This window comes from Acanthaster planci, linkage group LG02 (assembly GCF_054643075.1).
Source record: "Acanthaster planci isolate LZ-2023a linkage group LG02, COTS_SCS, whole genome shotgun sequence".
Classification (NCBI taxonomy): domain Eukaryota; kingdom Metazoa; phylum Echinodermata; class Asteroidea; order Valvatida; family Acanthasteridae; genus Acanthaster; species Acanthaster planci.
Window position 1 is genome coordinate 33,403,631 of NC_141778.1, and position 21,714 is coordinate 33,425,344.

General features: G+C 41.5%; 1 protein-coding gene across 6 annotated transcripts in view; it reads right to left on the reverse strand.

Moving 5' to 3' along the window:
• The window catches only part of LOC110988622 (protocadherin Fat 1-like), a 92,734-nt gene extending 72,259 nt beyond the window's left edge, over window positions 1-20,475 (reverse strand). For 5 of the 6 annotated variants that reach the window (XM_087132439.1, XM_087132441.1, XM_087132440.1 and 2 more), the window contains exons 1-2: window positions 20,315-20,475; window positions 13,827-17,148 (exon numbers count right to left, since the gene is read on the reverse strand). In XM_087132439.1, the coding sequence (XP_086988565.1) occupies window positions 13,827-17,124 (3,298 nt within the window). In that variant the 5' untranslated portion in view covers window positions 17,125-17,148; window positions 20,315-20,475. The remainder of the gene's footprint in view (window positions 1-13,826; window positions 17,149-20,314) is intronic. The other variant, XM_087132442.1, reaches the window with a different exon arrangement.
• Window positions 20,476-21,714: the final 1,239 nt, after the last annotated feature.

A 21,714-nucleotide genomic window follows, 5' to 3' on the forward strand; every position in this document is an offset into this window, starting at 1 on the left:
GGAAAAAAGAGCCTCATCAGGCAAGATCAGCAAAGCTGATAATTATGCTAATTGGTTGCCAATGTCCAATTAAGGCTATCATCTGGTCATATCCCCTTGTGTACACTGCGCCTTATTGCCAGACTAACTTAAACCTGCATGTACATGTAAGTTACTGGTTTCTCTCAAGATAAGATGTAAAATCACAACCACAGGCAAAAATGCTAAAACAGACTTTTATCACCCAGGTCAAAGCCTCAACGTTTTTTTTCCAAGTGGTGAGATAAAAGCAGTAGGAAGGATCTCAGTCAGTCTAGTATACAGTCTAGTATTTATTGATACAATGTCAAATCTCAGCCATATCTTCATTTATGATGATAGATGCACATTCAATGAAAATGGACTACTGAAATTCACACCTCTATGTCTGAAGGGCTGAGTGCCTCCATTTTCTCAAATTGAATTTCAGCAACTTCCAATTCAATCCAGGGGTAGCCTAATTGGCAGTTACTGTGAAAACTGCAAACAGAAGAAACTGATGAAGGGTACATTTTTTTTCTTTAAAGTGTAGCTGCAATGAATTTTTCTCAGACGCAATTTTTCTGCATCTTTGTACTCTTCTTTAGTGTATGCAAACTCTTTTACACTCCATTTTGGTTAAATGCATCGACATTTTTCAGTATTTAAAATTATCCATGCTATCCTGGACAACTGTGGGTGCTATTGCTGTGGTGTCATGTAGGGAAGACATAGTTCAGTGCAAAGGTTTTCTGTTAAAACTGTGAACCTACATGTAAAATTTACTTACTGAAAGCATTTCTGGGAATGGGATTGGCGCTTTGTTATTGCTATGCACATACACGTAAACGACAATAAATCAGCAAAGGCTGGAAAATTTACAGCCATGAAATCTACAAAAACGCAGTACATTTTTGTGTAAAAACCATAAAAGATTGAGGCTTTCTTCCTTAGATGACGTCACAGTTTTGCTCATGAATATGGAAATCTAAATTCATGAGTTTATTAGCATAAAAACTACAAAGGCAGTAAAACACCCAAACAGTGAAACAAAAGTTGGATATAAGGTCAACTGACACAAAAAGGTGCATTTTGAAGGTCTGTATTACAACAAATTGATTGCAGCTACCACTACTGGTAACCCTAAGAGTCCTTATTCCTTTACCTATTGGAAAATTGAGGACCATTTGGGTTATTGGGAACAGAATCTGTTACTTCTTCACTGAAGAAAGAAATATGCACAGGTGTAAAACTCTGCCGCAAAATGTGCATTGCACAATTTGATGAGATCATGATGAGGAAACACAGCGGATCATTTCACAACAATGGCTAGAAATCACAGAGGCTGTCCGCCTGCATTGTTGGCTCTACACTGCCTGCTCCTCAAACATCCCGACATTGCTTTCAGACAACACACCAGCCAGACTGCCCGGCGCCAACCTGTTCACATCCGGCCACACGAGGGCCAGCCAATGTACACCTCCTTTTGTTCACTGTCAGAAGACTGTAGGGTGGTGAGCCTGCCCAGGCAGCACAATAGACTCCAGAGCCCAGAACAAACAGCGGGCGGTGAGGGGTACAATAGGAAAAGCCTGCCCTAAGCGAGGTCACAAAATTCTGCCTAAGCTTCCAACGAGGCCGCCATCCTGATACTGGCCAACCGATCAACCTGCTTAGCATTACACTTCTCTAAAGCAAAAGCAGACTTAATTTAGTAACAATGAGAAGAATTCTTAATTGGTCTTGGGACATTTTCAAGTTCCTGATTTCTGTATTCAATAAGAAAGGAAGGAGACCGAATGTGCAGATCATGAATACTTTGCATACTCAGAGCAAAGACAGAACTCGCCAGAAATGTAACTTGTTTCTTGCAAACTTGTCCAACATTTGTACACTCTATTCATAAAACGTGTAGATACACTGTCTGTAGGCTATAGAGTTACAGCTGAATATGTATGCAGTGAAGCTACGGCAAGTGCCTTTTTTTACATAAAAAAATTCAAAGTAATAAATGAAGGTCAAAAATGTGAAGGAATTCCCCTCGACATGTATGACATTCTTCATCCTACCAACCTATCTAATTACATTTACGAAATGACAGTTTACACAAATCATTTATGCCACCAAATCAAGAGTGACTTATTTGGTCAGCAGACACTATGCAGTTCAGTTTTAAATTTTTGTATGAAACTTCACGCGCTCTTTCATCAGAAACAATCCTGAAAGGGAAAAGAATGAGACATTCTAAAGGAACAAATGTCTTCCCTGCAGGACTCCAAGCAATATTTGGTGTTCCTTTTCTTCAACTTGTCACAACCTCATGACAACCTGTCTCCTTTTGAAGCTCAACACCCTCTTAAAGAATAAAGTTATTACCCTGTGCAAACAATCTATTTTTAATTGCACTAAAAACAAAATCCATGCCACAACACCACAAAGAAATGGTGTGGGGCATTGCCCCAGAGAGATCTACCCCTGGTCTCATTAATAGGCTGTAGTAGGAGCTTAGATAAAGAGGCTGGTTTGAATATCACAGTGCTGTCATATTCTGGGGATTTAAACCCATCCAGGCAATAAGGACACAATAAGCTCCCCTGACAGTACACTGTCAGTCCAAGGCCATTCTCAGCTTGAGGTACAGGTACATCTTACCTCCCAAGGATAGACATTGGGTTGACCAGGAATGAACCCAACCAAAAATTCAGGACAACTTTCTCCGATGGGAAAACACTTACAAGTCATCACCACTGTAAAGAAAATACTGTTAATCATACCAGTACATGTACACTGTAACTGGGCTATTACAGATCAGCCAGAACAATTTACATTTTCTTTCCAATGTACATGTATGTACTTAGCTATTCCACCAGACTGCATCTCCAGGTATCCCTTCCAGGAAGGTCGGCTTGATTTCCCTGGTGAATTATTAGGTAAGGGCCGAGGCCAGGTGATTGATTTCGGATGGGTAGCCTACTTAAACCCCCAACATCAACACATGATTCTATTTCAAAACACTGTGTGTTAAACAGAGGCCTTTGCGCAGACTTGTCATCTTGGAACAGAGGCACTAAAGACTCACCATGCTACTATGAGGTGCAGATTTTGTTGGACTCCAGAACTTCCAGAACTTGAAGTTCTGGAGTCAAACACAGCATTTTTTTTTCTGTAATTAAAATTTTTTCAAGTTGTTAATGGACGCTACACTTTGGAAGGGATACTGCACAAATTTACGATTTTACCTAAGATCTTTCTGAGAAGGGGATACAGAGGGCCTTGAGTCACTGTGGTAAACAAACTTCACTCATGCATGATGAATCTCAGAAGGCTACAACGTGCACATACCAAGGGAAACACAATAGCCGGTGCGCATTGTGTTCACCTCACCTGATTACAGACACAACAATGGAGGGAGGCTAGGTAAGACAATAGGCAACCAGAGGCTGACAGGTGTTGGCAAGGCAGGTGAGGTCAGAGGCAATGAGGCAAATATTGACCTGGGAGTTCTGTCAATTTCACTAAGGTTTTTGCCTATGTAACATAAAAAAGTACAAAGCTGTAGTATTCTCATACATGTAATAAAGTCACAAATGCATTGTACATGTACATGTAACTGTAAGCAAAACTTGGAGATCGTATAAAGTAAGGAATTTGACAAATCATGCTAGTAGAAAGTAAATTTTACTTTGTGATTAATTTCAAAGTAAACAGCAAGTTTCATTACCCAGTACCGGTAGGAATTTTAAAAATTTGAGGATAGTATGCCTTGCAGCCAGGAACGGCTCTACATGTATTAATACACTGTACAAAAGTCTGTACCACGAACCACAGAGACTAGGACTGTGACATGTACACGTACTGTACATGTACATGAATCACTACAAACACCTGATTCCAAACTAAGATGATGGGTATTTGGTTCTACTTTAATAAGTTTTATAACCAGAAGCCATATCTACCGGTAATTCAAATTCAACCTATCTGAAATGTTCAACTTGAAAAGTTCAACTTTCACAAGTTTCAACAACAATGAAATTGAAAAAGATAATCTCTAATAACTTGTATAGCAATGGTTTTTATTACAGAGCACAATGCAGTACTGTAAAGTGCATTGCCAGGTAGTTTTGTTGGGAAATCAAGATGGCAAAAGCTTTAGGTAGCGTACTTGTTCATTTCTGGTTCTTAGTTCTTGGTGTATTCTGCAAGTACTCAACCACATGCTGTACTGCTACACTGCACCGTTATGAGAGACAGCTGAATTTCATGAGAAAAAGAATCACTTCCACAATACACTGCCACCATAAAATGGTCTCCAAACCGGTCCACTTTTTTCCTGAACGATGAGCAAAAAGCACTAAAAGGCAAAACTGACAGACTAACAATGCTTGTGAAACATTGCTTGCTACTTGATGGTACGTGTACACAATGTATTGTGAATGTGTGAATGAGCAGCACTCTTCCTTGTCCTGATCCATTCTGAGTAAGATCCCTTCTGGCAAAATAAAGTCCCTTTAATTTCATGGTTTCAAAACTACAAAGTAGTAAAGCTTTTGTTGGAAGATGGTGGAGAAAAATAAACCAGAGCGGTAATTTCCGACAACTAAAAGTATGCAGAACTTGTAGAAACTGGCACACAGCTGGGTGTTAGCTTTTGTCAAGCATCAATAGGGTTCTGGTTGGATAGGGCCAGCTTCACCCTATCTCAATAGGAAGCTATGGAGGCCTTAGGGTGGGTAGACAAGGCACTATTCAATGGGCCCCCCACTTCCCCCCTTACTGGCCTTTGGTTAGGAAGCATTCCAAGCGAATCCATCCAAGCAAAGATCAGTAATCAGCTAGCACTACAGGAGACCGATCCCTTTGACTTGATCCCAGTACTTCTCATTGTGCTTATTGTGCTCAGTATAACAGCTTGGATGTCTAACCCCACAAGATTCTTTCAACCAACTCCACGTCTTAGTTTTGTTGGGCTTCTTTGGAAAGGTTACACCAGCACCCTTATCTAAACATCCAACTGTCCGGATATTTGTAAGCTTGGCCAAGGCATTCCTGATGTATAAGCAGACTGGTAAAGTTGGTAGCCAGAGTAAAACCGTAGGCTTGAAATGTGTTTGACGTCATGGACCCTTTCGGATCACACTTGCTAATTTCCATCAAATCATTGGCAAAGCACACACAGCTGAAATGACGACCCTGAATTGCATGTGTACACAAACCCCCCACTCCGGGATTCTGAGATTAATGGCTTCGCTGATGGTTCCTGAAAGCTGATACAACACCAATCTGTTCCACTTGGACATGAAATGCAACAGCAGAGGACAAAAAAATACCAAAGGTTAATATCAAAACCATCTTGGTGTGAACACAGAAATCAAAGGGCATACTCCACAAACCAAGAAACCCTTAAAGGAGCTCACTACTTTCAACATGAGTTACTGGTGACCTTTCTATTCACTATTTATTTTTATTCACTATTTATTTTGTCAAATAAAACAAATGTACCATCTACCGGTACATGTGTACATGTACTTTGACAGAGAGGTTTAAGGAAGCTATCTAAAATACGATCACTGCCTTTCGGTGAAAGGTGGAGCTTGAAATGTAAAACTTGAAACTCAGACTCATACTGTACCAGTATGGAGGGAGTGTACCGGTATGTGCTACTATACCACACAGTTTAGTACCAAGAGTACATATAGATTTGTACTCTACCACTTTGGGCGGAAGTTAGACAGTGTGTGAAAGGTCCAAAATATGAACCATGTTAAACTACAGGTACATGTACCAAATGAGCATGTGGCTTGTTCACATCTCTCTGAATATTTACCCATGCAAACCCACCTGTGCAAGAGTGAATGCTGAAAGTCTTTCACCATAATTTCTGAAACTTAGAAACAACACTGGTACCGGTGCATGCATTTTTGTGTGTTCCAGGGAAGATCATAAAAACATAGTACTGGTATTTCACTTTTCAAAACAGATCCTGTCAACCAGAATCATTTAATGAGGGGTGCCTATTTGTAGGGAGGAAAACTGAAAGGCACTGTGCCTTGCTTCACTCCCCTAACAAAGTATTATGTGTACATGAACTTGTACACTAACTCTGAAAAGGTTTCTGCCTGAATGTAATGCCAGGTTCACTTGGTTATCAAGCCACTGTGCCTTAAGAGGCTTGTAAGATTTACGGCCCATTTCAACAACACAGACCCTATTCAATCACTGTCAGTCTACCATTCACCTGCATAAATTTCCTTGCACAGGTGCCATGGATGGAGGAGGTGGGCCAGTGAATAGCAGTCTGATTTTTTGTGATCTCTGGTTGGGAGGAATGAGCTCCCCAACACCCATGGCACTGAACCCGTTGGAGAGGATGGAAATCATGGAGTGAATTAAGAATTTGCATCAGAACAGTATCCACTGACCTTTGCTTTTTCCCAGTTTAATTACTCATTGTGCATGCATTTGCATAATGGTTCAACAAGCTGTTGGAGTATGTCCTTGGGAAAGCTATTAATGCACAATACATGCATCAAATGTAAAATATTGCATGCATGTACATGTATATGTGTATGTACACAAAAGATCTACATGTATACGCGTGTGTGTATTACTGGAATATGAAATGCATAAATGCACCAATATATGAATAAAACTAGAGATGTTTGAACGTTTGGTAGTTTAAGCAAATTTCATGCAAAGGAGATGCCAAAAGTCACAATTTATGATGCTTGAGCGGTGAACTAACACATTTTAATCAATTCACAATTTATCTTGAACAAGACAAGAGTTTAATAGCACAACAGTAGCACTGAGCTACTTCAACCCTAACAGTCCCAAATCCTCCAATTTCAATATGATTTTACATACACTCTTGGGGGTTAGGGATAAGACAAATGTCAAACAGTCAAACATTTTCAGAGCACATCCCCCCTTTCAAACTATAAACTCACAAACTATGTTTAAAACATTAATTTAAATGTGGTTAGGATTAAATCTCAAATAAAATTCTCTAGCGATTGCTCAAGTGGTGCGCTGGTCAGAGACTATTATTGGAGGCAGGCATTCCTGTGTTTAATCACAGTTTAATTGAATGCTTGCTGACCAGAGTGCATGTGAGCTATGGACCAATGCGATTAATTTTATAACATGCTTGATTTGCAGGCAGGAATCTTTTGGTGAGATCAAGAGGAATGTCGGTTTATTGCCCGCATGCATGGTTTTATGCATTTGCGAGTCTGAGCTTGTGGTATTGCGACATTTCTGAAGTTGGTATGGATTTCAAAGGCATGTAGAGTATGCTGGATTAGGTGTTGGCCCACTCAGCAAACAGATAACTGTACGATTTATTCCGATCAGAGCTGACTGCACACAGTCCGTTGTGCACTCTGCCAACTGGATGAAGTCTGATTGGCTGTTGAGATTATTTTTGTTGGCTTGACTGTGTGTGGGGTTCATTTTCTGTCTCAGAAAGTTGAGAGTGAAAACTGTTGCATTTGGGCCTGTGTTTGATAAAAAGACTGAAATAACCCAAGCCCAATTATCAATTTTTTGGGGGAAATCACAAAGTTGTCAAGCAATCTTTGCATTTTTTTCTTTCAAAAGACCATGCAATTATGAGACCATCTTGCATCAAAGAGCCGACAGCCACTGTAGTGCATCAGGCAAGGCCGTTCGGGGGGGGGGAGAACCAAATTATTTCAGTGTACATGTAGGTAATTTGCTGGGCATATAAATTTCCTTCATTTACACAGATTCTTCAAGATTGGGTTGACTGACCAATTCAATTAATGGCCCAAAATGACCCATTTGGGGGCAGCTGCACTAGGCCTTTCAAACTGGACCTGGCCCAAGGCAACAGATGTAATTCAAACCACTTTTTTTTGTCTGGAGGCTAATCCAGGTTATACATGTATCAGTATACAGTTGTATCTGGTCAAGGTAAAATCACAACCTAGTATCAACAAGATAAAATTACCAGACAGAGATCTCAAGCAGTGCCACAGCAACAGGTAAGATTGCTGGTATCACCGTGGTCACTAAGGGCAAACAATTTGGACTGATGTCATAGAACTTGTATGTAAATGACTACACACAAGTTGTTCTATCTGCAGGTGCATGTACATGTATCTCACTCAAACTATTGTTTAGTTTCTACATGTACAGTAGTTTGATTTAAAGTTTGATTTGATAGACAGAAATTGAGAGCACGATGAGAAACTGTGGTCCAAAACTCACAAAACAATCACAATGAAAATAGGAAGCTCATACTCATTTCATACGGTGGTATTTCTATAGAATGGAGTAAAAAATACAGCTGTGAATAACGGACTCTCTCCTATCCACATAAACACAGAAAATATGATCAACCATGCATTTCATACATGCTGATTGCCCCGAGATGTCACAGCTAGACAAGTCTTGTGTCATACATGTACTGTACATGTACCGGTACATGTACCGCTATGTTATCATGCCATTTCATAATCTAGACAGATCTGAAATAAACGAGGGTAAAAGTAGGAAACCAATAAATAGAAAAACTGCATTTACGGTAGCTCAGTTAAAAAAATTAGGACAATTCTAGAAGGAAAACTGTGCACTGTTATGTAGACATATTCATGTATAAGTGAACCTTGACCATTCCAAATCCCCAACTGAATATTTGATTGGTTTGCTACAAAAGAAAAATAAACATTTCTAGTTAATATCAAATGTACATGTACATACATGTACCGGTAAATATAATTATATATTACATGTTTACCCTACCACTTCTACAATCCATCAAGAAATAAGCATCCAATCCATGATACCCAATTTTACTTCCCGGGAGCACATTCACAAGATTGGAATCTGTTTACCACTGATGCAGCACAGATGGAAAGACCAGATAAGGTACTGTACCATGTATTCAAATTATAAAACTCAATATGTGAAATGGTAATCTTCTATCGGGAACGACAGGCAAAGGGGCTGGAAGCAGCCATGACTAATTTGTAATTAGGTAAGGTATGTTGCGAAAATGCTGCAGTAAAATTCCAATTTAATCTCTGAATTACTATAAACAGGACTGAATTATCCTTATTCATCTGTGTAACTGAACTGCGATTCAAATTTTAATACATCTATAGAGTAGCAAAGTCTCAACAACTCTGTAATCACTTGATGGATCACATTCGCAAGTTGACAAGAAAACCAATTTTCCCCCCCAAGGCATATTGTCCATGCAAAAATTTATACCTTTATAAGTTGTACTACATACATGTATATTTGTAGGTAAGTGCATGTATTCCTGTATCCGGATTCATTCTTTGACTTTTCATTCAACTCGACAAGACATGCACAGCATTTTTGGTAACTGCTTAACAAGAGCTTCTACCCATCTTGCCACTTGATGGCACATTTGAGCAAACAAACTGATTCAAAGTGCAAACAAACAGATAATACCCAGTCAATGCAGGCTGATATGTGATATGACTGACATTCAAAGTTGTACATTCTTCTGAATTATAAAACACTAAACAGGTGGATGATTTCATCTCGAAAGGGCAATCTCAATGAACACTTCAAATGAGGTGCCATAAACGTTCCAAAATATCCTGATATGGACTGGACATTCTGAACCCTTTTACGCAGCACTGAAAAAAATTTAGGCTCATGAATCATCAGAATAAAATGCTGATGGGTCATCATTTGAAGTATAGATATATGCCAATCCAACAGATGAAATATGTCCATGCAGGACCTAATTTGTAAAAATCTAGGAGAGGTGTGTACATGTACTCTACGTCCTTGTACGATACATTGCACATGTACATGTATGTTGTAACACTTGTCACTGCATATCGTATATTTTACACAAAGGAACTGTGCGTGCTTAAAATGCTGGATGTACATGTACACGAATGAAGGTGGTCTCTCTGAGTTCCTCATCATAAAGAGCGCTGAAACATTTATGCTTACCATTACCTTGCTGGAACTGCACGGGATCAACGTACTTCACAACTGATGCAATAAAATGGTTGGCTGATTAGTGATCAGCTAATGCAGACTTTTGAGCTTCCAGATGGTTAATGACATCCTTGTCTGACAATTAGAGGGCATTTTCCATGGAATCTGACTAATTTCAAGTGCTGTAAATGTACAGATTCACAGAAATGTCCTGTAAGTCCCCCCTCCCCTAAATCAACACTCCCTACATTGCACTGCACAGATCTGAATAGCTTTTGGTGCCAGTATTTAAATCACAAATGCCTAGTTTTCTCTGTGAATGATTTTGCATTTTATATATGTAGTTAATTTGGCATTTTTATCAGTCAATGAGAGATGGGAATGGTAGGTTATATAAATATCCAGACTAGGATAGACACAATGATTGCATTTGCCTATGACAGAATCCACTTTCCTATGCAAGTACTGTACATTCAACGGAGAAATCTGTGGCACTCCAGTGGCACATAAAACCACACTGCCAGAATGTACATGTACACTGTGGGTTGAATGGCATCCACACCAGCCTTCGGGTGTTTGGACAATGGATTTAGCCATTTTCATCACTATTCCAGTGAATGAAACACCTGGGAATTAAGGTTTCCAGGGTCCCAGCCACTATCAACCTGGGAAATACCAACCAGCACACCCTGGTGCATGAGTGCAGAACCAATCACTGTGCTGAATTGACTTACAAAAAGAGAAGGCTTCGATTTTCCAATGATTTCTAATTTCTGTCGATTAAATATTTTAAGTAAGTATGGGTACATGCATCTACATGTACATTGTACATGTTCATGTAGTGGTACTTGGAGTATGGCTATGGGTACATATACAGTGTACTGTGCATGTAATGCCACAGGTGCTAATATATGAGAAAACCAATCCCATCCATCTGTCTCACTTTGGTATTTCATTGAGTGTCCCTGTTAGGGCCCTTCATTATCATTTTACACCTTGGCTGCCCTCCTGCGGCTTTCAAGACAGAAACGCGACACCAAAAGTGTGCTGATTAATTCAGAATGAGATTATTTCTGAAGGAGCCCCAGCAGGGAGTGGAGTGTGCCTATGCTATGTAACACAATGCTGCAAGGGGTGTGCACTGCCACCTTTATTATTACACAGGTCTCTGGTCTGTGGTGCTCTCTTTTGACTACTTGGGTTGCGGCTGGTGACATTACTGTTAGAGAACTCCCATAGTTCATGCAGAAGCACTCCTTGCCTGATTGGGCACCATTGATATTTAAATGCACTGCACTATCTGAAGGGTTGATCACACACACGCATGGGTTCAGAGGGGACTTGGCTGACTCACCCTGTCATTGTGCAAACTGCATGGCCTGTGGCTTTTTCCCCACTATCAGTGTGTCAAATGGACATTTGGCGCGATTAATGGACCCAGTACCATCTCCACAGCTTAATCATCAACCAAGGAACTTTGATTATGCAATTGGGCATTATGCATTAGAAGGAGAGGTTGGACAGGCCAGTGACCCTCATAACCTTCAGTGTGTCAATCAAACTAAGAGTAAATAACTGTGAAATTAATCTATGGGTTGATGGTGTATACATGTACTGACACATACATGACACATACATTACATGTATGTTTGTACGAAAAGTGGGAAAAGAAGCCTCTAAACAATGTACAGGTATGTACATGTGTATCACATTGCACCCTTTCAACTGTTGCTCTGAAATTCAACCCTGCCAGATATTTTTGTCAGTTGTGCAGTATTGATAAAAAAGCGTACTCTTGCTTCCCATTGTAGTGTTACTTGCACTTTTGACAGCGGACTACAGTTGGTCAGTAACGTAGGCAGGCCATTTATAGCCAAAGAATTGCGAGGCCAGCCAGTTCATAGTGTGACAAAAATCACGCTGCCTTCAAAGTAATTCCAGAAATTAGTCAAATGGCTCTTACTAAGTTACTTGCTCTTCATTAGAAAGACATTCTTGACAGTTTTATTTTAGCAGTGGTAGCACTAACCGACTCTTCAGGGACACATCCCTGATAATTGTAGAAAGTCTTGAAAGTATGTATTTATTTTTCAGTCATGACTAATTTCCTTACAGATTTCCTTACAGATCCTATTGACAATGATTTTACATAACACAACTGGTTAATGGCAGAAGTGTGCGTATGCAGACATTGCATTATGCTCAAGAGTCAAGTGTATCAATAGGATCTGTGCGTTTAAACAAATACTGTATGTAGGTAAATGGCAACAGCTGATCAGTGCGAGTGACTCATTTGCATATAACTTAATAAGCCATGCACACATAGCCAATTGTGGCGTGCGCGATGTATGTGGCCTAGTTCCACACTGCCAGAAATCTATAAAAGGCGTGTGCAACCAGCATTCGGGTGGCTTGGTTTTTACGAACGAGTCCCGCGTGCAGAAGGAACAGCTTGCAAGTGCCGTATGTTCAAGGCTGACCAGTGCTGCGTATGAAGTCGGCAAAGAAGTCCGTGAAGACTAATTAGCTTACAAGAGCTGAGAAGATTTAAGTCGGCAAAGAAGTGCCATGAAAATAATTATAATCAGTCAGCAGAGAAGTGCCGTGAAGTTTATTGGTTAGCGTCTTTCGAGATCAGCATAACAGCTACGTGTAGTTTGCACAAGTTAGTTTTGACCAGCCGGCCCAGCCTAATTACCGAAGCACCTGTAGTAACAATTACTCCTGCAGACCAGCATTTTAGAACGCGTAATAAGCTAGCTGCAGCAACCTGAGTCACTCATTCTGACCAGCAAGTGGGGTGAACTAAATGTAAATGATTCTTTTGATGTAAATGTGATAGAGACACCCAAGCGATTTCCGAAATAAAAGAGATAATTTTGAGTAGTGTTCTGAATACAGAAGCTGTTTCCTCAAGTACATCTCTTCATGGTCTGTCACTTACTTATATGAGCGCCTGCACATTTTTATTAGTTGACTGCTTCTTCTTCTAATGGTGAAACCTTCCTAGTGAGCCTGGACTGCCTCAACCCCTCCCCAACCCTTCGACCCTGCATAACTAGGAAAGTTGGTTGACACTTTGGATTTCTCCCCCTCTCCCTCACTCATCCCTGCCCTTCCCCCATCAACTGACTGTGACTGAGACTACAGACAGCAGGCAAGACAGCCGTAAGTACACATGTACAGTGGATACATGTATATAGGCCAGGTTCTCATCATTCTCTGACTCAACGGGCCCCTCACCCATTACAAAATTGTTGCATTGTGATGTACTCGGTTGTTATCTCAAAACGGATGAAAGACAACAATGTGGAAGTGGATTAATGAAGATCACGTTTCTGTCAAGATGGAAGACAGAGTTGCCTGATACGTCAGGGCGTGTTTACCGAGTGCAGTGATAAATAGTGACTAGGTCAGGGCTTGCTTTGGCGAGTGACTGCTGTGTTTGTTCTGTGAGCAATTCAAATAGTGAATCTTTCCGTAGTTGCTGAAATGCGGATGTGGGTTTCCAAATCACACAAAAATCCTGAAAATGAATAAACACACCCTATTTTACACTTTTTCTTTTTTTTCTGGCAGTAAATATTTCAATCTAAATGTGTGCAATTTCTTATGCTCTAATCTCATTATTTTGTGTTTCTTACTTGTACAGTATGTATGTATTGTCTTTTAGCTATATTTGTAAAATATGTAAAACATTGTGCAATTCGGCCGTGAGGCTGTGATATGATGTTTTTGACATAAACCATTTAATAATAATAATAATAATCTGAAATACATGCCACAAATGACAAGGAACATTTATGATCTTCCTAGTCTACTAAAGAAAAGCTGAACTGAGTTTTAATCAAACCATTCTATCACAACAATAGATCGCTTACCTCCATTGTCAATTGTGAACCATCCCAGTCCACTTCCATCCTTGATGGAGTAGGACACAGATCCATCCATGCCTGTATCCCGATCCACAGCTGTCACTCTCATCACCTCTGTCCCAATGGTTGCATTCTCCAGTACTGTCCCTTCATCATAGAAGCTGTTAAATGTTGGGGTGTGCCTGTTCTCATTGACATCAACAACCTGGACAAAGACATGGCACTCAGACGTGTTTGCTGGGGAGCCATGGTCACGGAGATTGATCAAGATGTCGTAGATCTGAACCGATTCATAGTCTAGTTCGGAGATCAGACGCAAGGTGCCATACTGTTCATCAATGGCAAATGTGCCTGTTTCATCTGTAATGCCAAAGGTGACCTGTCCATTTGGTCCTTCATCAGGGTCCAGTGCCTGGACGGTCATGAGGACTGTGCCAGTGGGAAGGTCCTCCCGCATCCGGACACTGAAGATGTCACGCATGCATCGAGGTGGGTTGTCATTGATGTCCTGGATGGTCACTGTGACCATGGTTGTACTGGACAGTGGGTTACTGGTGGCCATGTCATTGGCTTGAACCTTGATTTTGTGAACTGGAGTAAGTTCCCGGTCCAAGGACTGCGTGACACGCAACTCACCAGTGCCACTGTTGATGGCAAACTGCGGCGAGTCACTAACAATGCTGTAGCGGATGTCCCTGTTCCTGCCAATATCCCTGTCACTCGCGTGAACTGCAAGGAAGACCATTCCAGAGTATGTGTCCTCAGACAGGTCGGCATCATACTGGGTCTGATCAAACACTGGAGCATTGTCATTGACATCTTCGACGTTAATGGTGATATGACGCTTTTCTGTACTCCTGGGCTGGCCCAAATCTGACACTTTGATTGTCAGTGCATAGCTTGAGTCCTGTTCTCGGTCCAGAGGTCTGAGGACCCGAAGTACACCGGTTTCAAAGTCCATCTGGAAATGTGAATCATCATTTCCATCAGAGATGGCATAGATGAGCTTTCCATTGAAGCCAGGGTCCCTGTCTGATGCTTTCACAAGGACAACTTCATTACCCACTGCCACATCTTCCCTAACCGAGATGATGGTGGGGAAGTCGTCATCAAATTGAGGGTTGTTGTGGTTTGCATTGTACAGCTCGGCAAAATCTACATCAGGGATGTCCTCAGACAGGCTCATGTCCTCCGTTCTCCTAAGGAGAAGATCTCGGATATCAGTCAGCGCAGAAGTAGACTTGCACCTGACTTTGGAGTCTCTGACATGTGCACCTGGGTTGATGTTACGATTGTTGTTGATGCTGATGTTGGTATACATGTAGCTGGCAGAGTTCTCACCGTCACTTGCCATGATGCGTAAGCTGTAAAACAGTCCATCGGTGTCCTCAATTTGTCTCCTCAGTGTCAAGTTACCAGAAGCTGGGTGCAGAGCAAACAGGTTCCCTGTGTTTCCAGACACAATACTCAGCTCTCTTTCATCTCCATCAAAATCAATTGCCGAGATGAGTGCAATACTCTCCCCAGGAGACAGAGTGCGAGATATGGTCCCAACACAGTCAATTTTTTCAAACCGTGGGCGATTGTCATTGATGTTCTGGAGACGGATTGTCACAATGACCTCAGACTCACGCCGGAACGGTGCGCCCCAGTCTGAAGCCCTGACCCGAAGTCTGTACTCCCGTCTCATTGTTTCATAGTCTAGTATCTTGCTTGTATTGATGAAGCCTGTCATGTGATCGATGGTGAATGGGACAGGGTTCATGTTGGCTAGACTGTAGGAGATGAAAGCATTTTCACCCAGGTCCTCATCTTGAGCAGTGACTTGCACAACGGGCGTATGCGCAGCTAGATTCTCTTGAATTTCAACCTCGTAGGACTTCTGGGCAAACTCAGGGTTGTTGTCATTAGCATCCAGCACATTCACAACAACATAGGTCACGGCTTGGCTCTCTTGAACCGTACCATAAACTGTGATGTTATACACAGACTTCATCTCCCTATCTAGCTCTTGCCTCAAGCTGATATACCCTGTGCGCTCGTTGATGGAGAAAACTGGAGATTTGCTTTCAGCCAGGGAATAACTTATAGTGAGGCCTAAATCTTCATTTTCAGGAGCCACAGAGATGAGAGGTGTGTTGATTGGAACCAGCTCAGAGACAGAGATATTCATCAAACGACTTCGGAAAAACATTGCATGCTTGTAGGTTCCAGATATCTTGACTGGAATGACCTCTGTTGCTGTCTTGGGTGGATTTCCTTGATCCGAGGCCACTATGGTAAGGTTGAAGTCGGTAGGAGAGGGGCCCTTGAAACTAAACTGGGTCTTAATATGGAATATTCCCCCTTCATTTACAATTTGGAAGTACTCCTCGGGATCACCATCTACGATACGGACATCACTTATCTGGCCGTTTCTGCCATCATCTTCATCACTGACCATGATGCTGGCGTAGACGGAGCCAATCTCACTGTTTCGTGACAAATGCATCTGCATTTGAACTATCATGACTGGGGCATGTTTATTGACTTCCTCAACGTCGACGCGTAGAGTGGCCTCAAAGGGAGGAGCCATGTTGTACGGCATCATCCCTCTGTCCTTAGCAATGATGATCAGGCTGTACTGGGATGTCTGCTGATAATCCAGGGCCCTGGTGAGAGTGACCACACCGCTGGTGGGATGGATGGCAAACTGGTCAGTCCACCTCTTGAAGCTGTAGTACACCTCCCCATTGGTGCCCGAATCAGCATCTGTGGCTTCCACTGTGATGATACTGGTTTCCACTGGCATATTCTCAGGAACAGACACTGAGTAGCTTCGCTCTAAAAACAGGGGCCGCTGGTCATTGGCATCAGTGACCCTGACGACCACAGTGGTCTGGGCGGTGACAGGGGACTGGCCACGGATGCGACCCGTCGCCTTAACCCGCAATCGGTACTCCGCCTTTTGCTCTCGATTGATGACACTGGAGCAGGCCTCATCTTTGCTTTTACAGGGAATGGTGCGGATCCTGAGGAACACAAAGTCCCCCACCCTCTCATCAGTGGCTCGAAAGAGTCTATCCTCATCCAGTAATATGTATTTGACTCCAATGATATCTGAATCCAGTGGGACATATATACCGGTCTTTGGCTGTGTTGTGATGTAGGTTCTGACTTCAGCATTCTCAGGGATGCTTGCATTGTACAGTGGCTCGGTGAACTGGAAGTTGTAAGTGGGCTCTTGTGCTGCAGCAGTCCATAGTACAAGGAACACTGTGAAGAGTACAGTTGCAGGCCGAACAAGCTTAACCATTACAGCCATGGCTAGTACATCACCAAGTGGGCTCTGGGAAAAAGAAAGATCCAGGGGGAAATTAATCATTATGAAAAATATTCAAACATTCTTCCCTTTTACATGTACAATATATTCAATAGTATTTTAAAACACAAATTTAATAAAATATTTGCATAAAACTTTATGAAGATACAAACATTATTCCCATAGTATTTCAAAGTAACCTATTTCCATTCAAAACAAACAGGATTCGACACAGACTTGCTATTTCCACTTTAAAATAACCTCTTACAACAAGCCAAGCAAAAATAATGCTCTTTCAACCAAAAATCAAGGTAGAAATCAGACAGCAAAGAAATCAAAGGCTAACTTGCTATCACAGCACAGGAGTGGCATGTGCACACAACAGTAGCAATTTTGAGGACTAAAGTGAGGCTGCTATGCCTGCAGGCACTGTGACCTCAATGACCCAGGATGGAGGGCTGGAAAACCCTAAGTACCAGGTGGCTGACTGGCTGTGGTTTGAGGAATTCCCTCAGAAAGGACAGGAAAGCATGCTGATCCACAAGGGAAGTAATTGAGCATGATTATTTCCTGGGTTCCTAAGCTCAACAATTTGCAAGAGATGATCACAAAAATTACATCAGCCTTCAGCAAGGAAAAGGGAATCACTTTTTAAAACCCATCCAGGGTGTACCAGTACATGTACAAATATTTTTAACAATCTCTAGCTACTGCCCAAAATGATTTTGATTCTTTTTGCTGCTACGACTTTGGAAAACACAAAAAAAGTGACAAACATATTTTCAAAGCCTGCCCAAACCACATTTATTGGAGTCAATCTTGCCTCAATACCCACCCTGTGGTTTTAAAGGTCAAAAACCATGTGTGTAGACACTTGGGCCCTTTACTCCATTTGGGATTTTTTTTCCTTCAATAGCCAAGAGCTAGGTTGACTGGAATGGGCAGAGAAGGCATGGGCACTGAGCTGTACATGTAGGGACGTGATTGGAACAAGTCCTGGAATGTAACCCCCTGATGGTAAACCCAGCGTCAACTTCCTACACCACACAGTGGCCCGGTGGCTAACGTAGAGATACACAAATTCTTCCAAGATGCGTCCTTTTTCTCTCATTTCCACTTATACCGTGCAAGCCTAGCACAGGGATGTTTAGGGGTTTAATCATCCTGGAATCGATCGGACCCACGCCAAAACCAGCAGTGAGGAAAACAGGAGGATTAACTCGGCCACTCGAGCAGAGCTGATCCCCCTTCAGTTGGGACGATTGATCAATATTTTTGGTGACAATGACCGGCACAACTCGCCTTTAACTATACCTCTATGCATCCAATGGGGCGCATTTGAATGGACCATCCTAAGAATATTAAGTGCAGTAAAAGCCATTGTGATATCACATCAGTGGATGATCCATATTCAATGAGGTGTTCAACCCCTAGGGACCACTGAAATCCTTCATAACCTTGTTGGGTTCAGCATGGTTAGGGTTAAGGTGGCGGTCTAGTAAACAATTCCACAGGGAGGAAATCTACACATCCCACATGCAAGTCAAATAATAAAAATTAAAAAAAATCAGATAAACCTTTTTGAAATTTACTACTGTACAGTGCAAGTATGAAGTTCTCAGAACTGAGAACATTTCACTATTATGTCACAGTCAATGATATAATCTGCCCCTCTGAAGTACCATACAGTACACGATGTTATAAGCTTGTATGAATACAACTGGGTAGATAAGGGAACAAGTCAACAAAAATAATATTTAACAAGGAGAACTTAATTGGAGGTAACTGTGTTTGGTCCAATGTAATGTGCCCAAACACTAAGTTTACTGAAGGTACATGTGGGCAATGGACAAATGCGCATATTCTGGTTTTAACTGTTCAATCCAACCCCACCCTTCAAAAACCTCTAGATACACAACTACTTCTACACATGTGTTTTTAAGCTGAAGAGCTGCAAACATAATGCTTTCACCAGACAGGGATGAACATACGTTTACTTGTAACAACACTGAACATTCCTAGCAACTGCAATTCAAGAGAGACCCAGCAGGATACACAAGAAAAGCTGGAGAATGTCTTTCACAGTCCAATGACCAAGGCAAGCCGTGTGCCGCACAGAGATTCCTAGCAGCACCTTCATGAAGTGACTATTACATGTGTATGGCCTGACAAATGGGAACCATTATTAGTGAAAGTGCAGTGTCCAAGACCTTAATGAAAAGTTTACTTTTTAAGCTTAAAACACCAATGTAAGCCCCTAGAGTCAAAAATGTAAAATGACAACTAGCTACCAACTGACCGAAGGATCTTGAGGATATTAAGTTCTCCTGTTTGTTCTGAAGAGCAAGGTCAAATCCTTTGCGATGAAACATTAATAATTGCATTTAATATTTTCACTCAGTATTTTATGCAACTCAACTCAAGTGTACATAAGTTTGAATAATGTTCATGTACCTGTATAACTGAGGAGATTCCAAACTGTGCCATTCCAAACTCAAAAAAGACCATGCAATATCAAAATGCATAATTTTAAGACAGCAGTTTTCAATATTTGCGATTCGCAATAGTGCGCACCCAAGAGTTCGCAATGCATTGACCAATCACAGTGCACGAAATCTGTCGACCCAATGCACGATTGGAAAGGTTTGACAGATTTCGTGCACTGTGATTGGTCAACATGTTGCAAAGTCTTGGAGGTGCACTATTGTTAATTGACTGTATTTTCTGTAGTTTTGGGCCACAATCTCTGTCAATCAAGTCAGGACGAAAAAATGACGTGAAACAAAAATTGTTTGCCTTTGACAAAGATTCTGCTAGGATCGAAACGTCAGGCCCTCCATATTTTATGATTAGGCCTACTATAAAAATTGTTAGAAAATACTTTTTTTTTATTTTTCATTATTTCCCACTAATTTTGTACACACCCAACATATGTAGGGTCTACATACGTTTAACCGTCTTTCCAATAAAAAAATACCAAATCCCAAAAATACTGAACAAAACCACTGTCAGCTCATACCATGCTCACACGAGCGCAAGGCAACAACTGGCATTGTGCGGACCACAGCACTCATTTCACCGTCCAACTCTTGACAATTCACGGTCCGGCGCAGCGACGAGACTCACTCCGCACTCGCAAGCACAACACTGACAAACAGTCACAAATTCAACAAAATAATGACAGTATACCTACCACTACCTGACGTTGTCCGGCATCATTTGATAGTATTTTGTCTCCGATAGACTGTCCAAGAACGCGGTAAATAATCCAATATTTTTGACCGGTTCTCACGCATTCACGTCACTTCCAGAACTGAACGGTGACAAATTCCATGCATGCAGCACGGCATGGGCAAGATGTGCGGTTTCGATAAGGCATATCCAGCTGGTGCCGTAGTGCCGCTCTTCATCCGCTCTTTATTAATGTAATCCCAATTTTGTCCCTCTTTTTGCATTAAAATAACTGAAAATGATGAATATTCTTGTGACGTACTATACACAAATGTTTTGAATATATTTATATGTTGTTTCTTTGTAACTTGAACGTGTTAATTGTTAACTGGATGGCCTTTGAAATGAGGCTGCGGATTAATACTTGATGAATAATTTATTATCGGTGGTCTCGGTAGCGACCAATGGGCTTGGTATTAATCGCCTAACCGGAAATGCAAGTGTATACAAGTTTCTTACGTGAGGTAGTTCCCGGTGCTACAGGTCTTATACAGGTGCAGCCACATTGTACTGTACATGCACAGTATGTGTGTGCTGAGGCGGCACGTGCCAAGACTGAGGAGAATGATTGGTCTGACCTGGTCCAAGTATTTTAGGACTCAAAAGCGATTTGTTGTCGCCCGACTATGTCCAAATGTTACAGAAAGGCCATTTGCTTGTACTTGGTCTTGGCAAAGATTTTGGCCCGGAATTTTGGCGTCTGATTGAACTGGATACTATTACTACAAAATCAAGCACAAGCGGGCTGCTTTTTTCTCTTTCTTTACGCCCTTGTAGTGCAGTGCTACTATAATTTAACATGCTGAAAGTTCAATTTTCTTGTTTCTAGAGGAGGGAAATTAACAGGTCATACACCTCTCACACATTACATTTTGTTGAAAATATGGACCCATTTAGGCCCTAGTAACTGAGCTGCTGACGGTCTGTATTGAGGTGGCATGATGACCGCTGTTCCTTTTTTGCTTTTTACAGATCGCATCTCGAGATTCTGTGTATAAGCACTAATCAGGGTGAATAGGTAAAGGGGGCGCCCTTGTAATCTGCTGTTCCGGCTTGGATAATCAGTGTGATGGATACGCCGATGAGGATTAGGGTTAAGATAACAGGGGCGATAAAATCTTTTCGAGGTCAAATAGTTTAGACACAACAGAAAACTTAAACTACTCTTCTCGAGGTCAGTGCACAAGAGCATGATAAGAAGAAAATCGTCAAACATATGAACCCTCCCAACAAAAAAAATGACCTGGATTGTGGTTTTTAAGTCCCATACGGAGGGGTAACTAAAATTATGAAGTTGGCAAGAGTTGTACATGTACAACTGCGATGAGATAGCGTCACATCCGTCTACGAGTAGAGCTCACT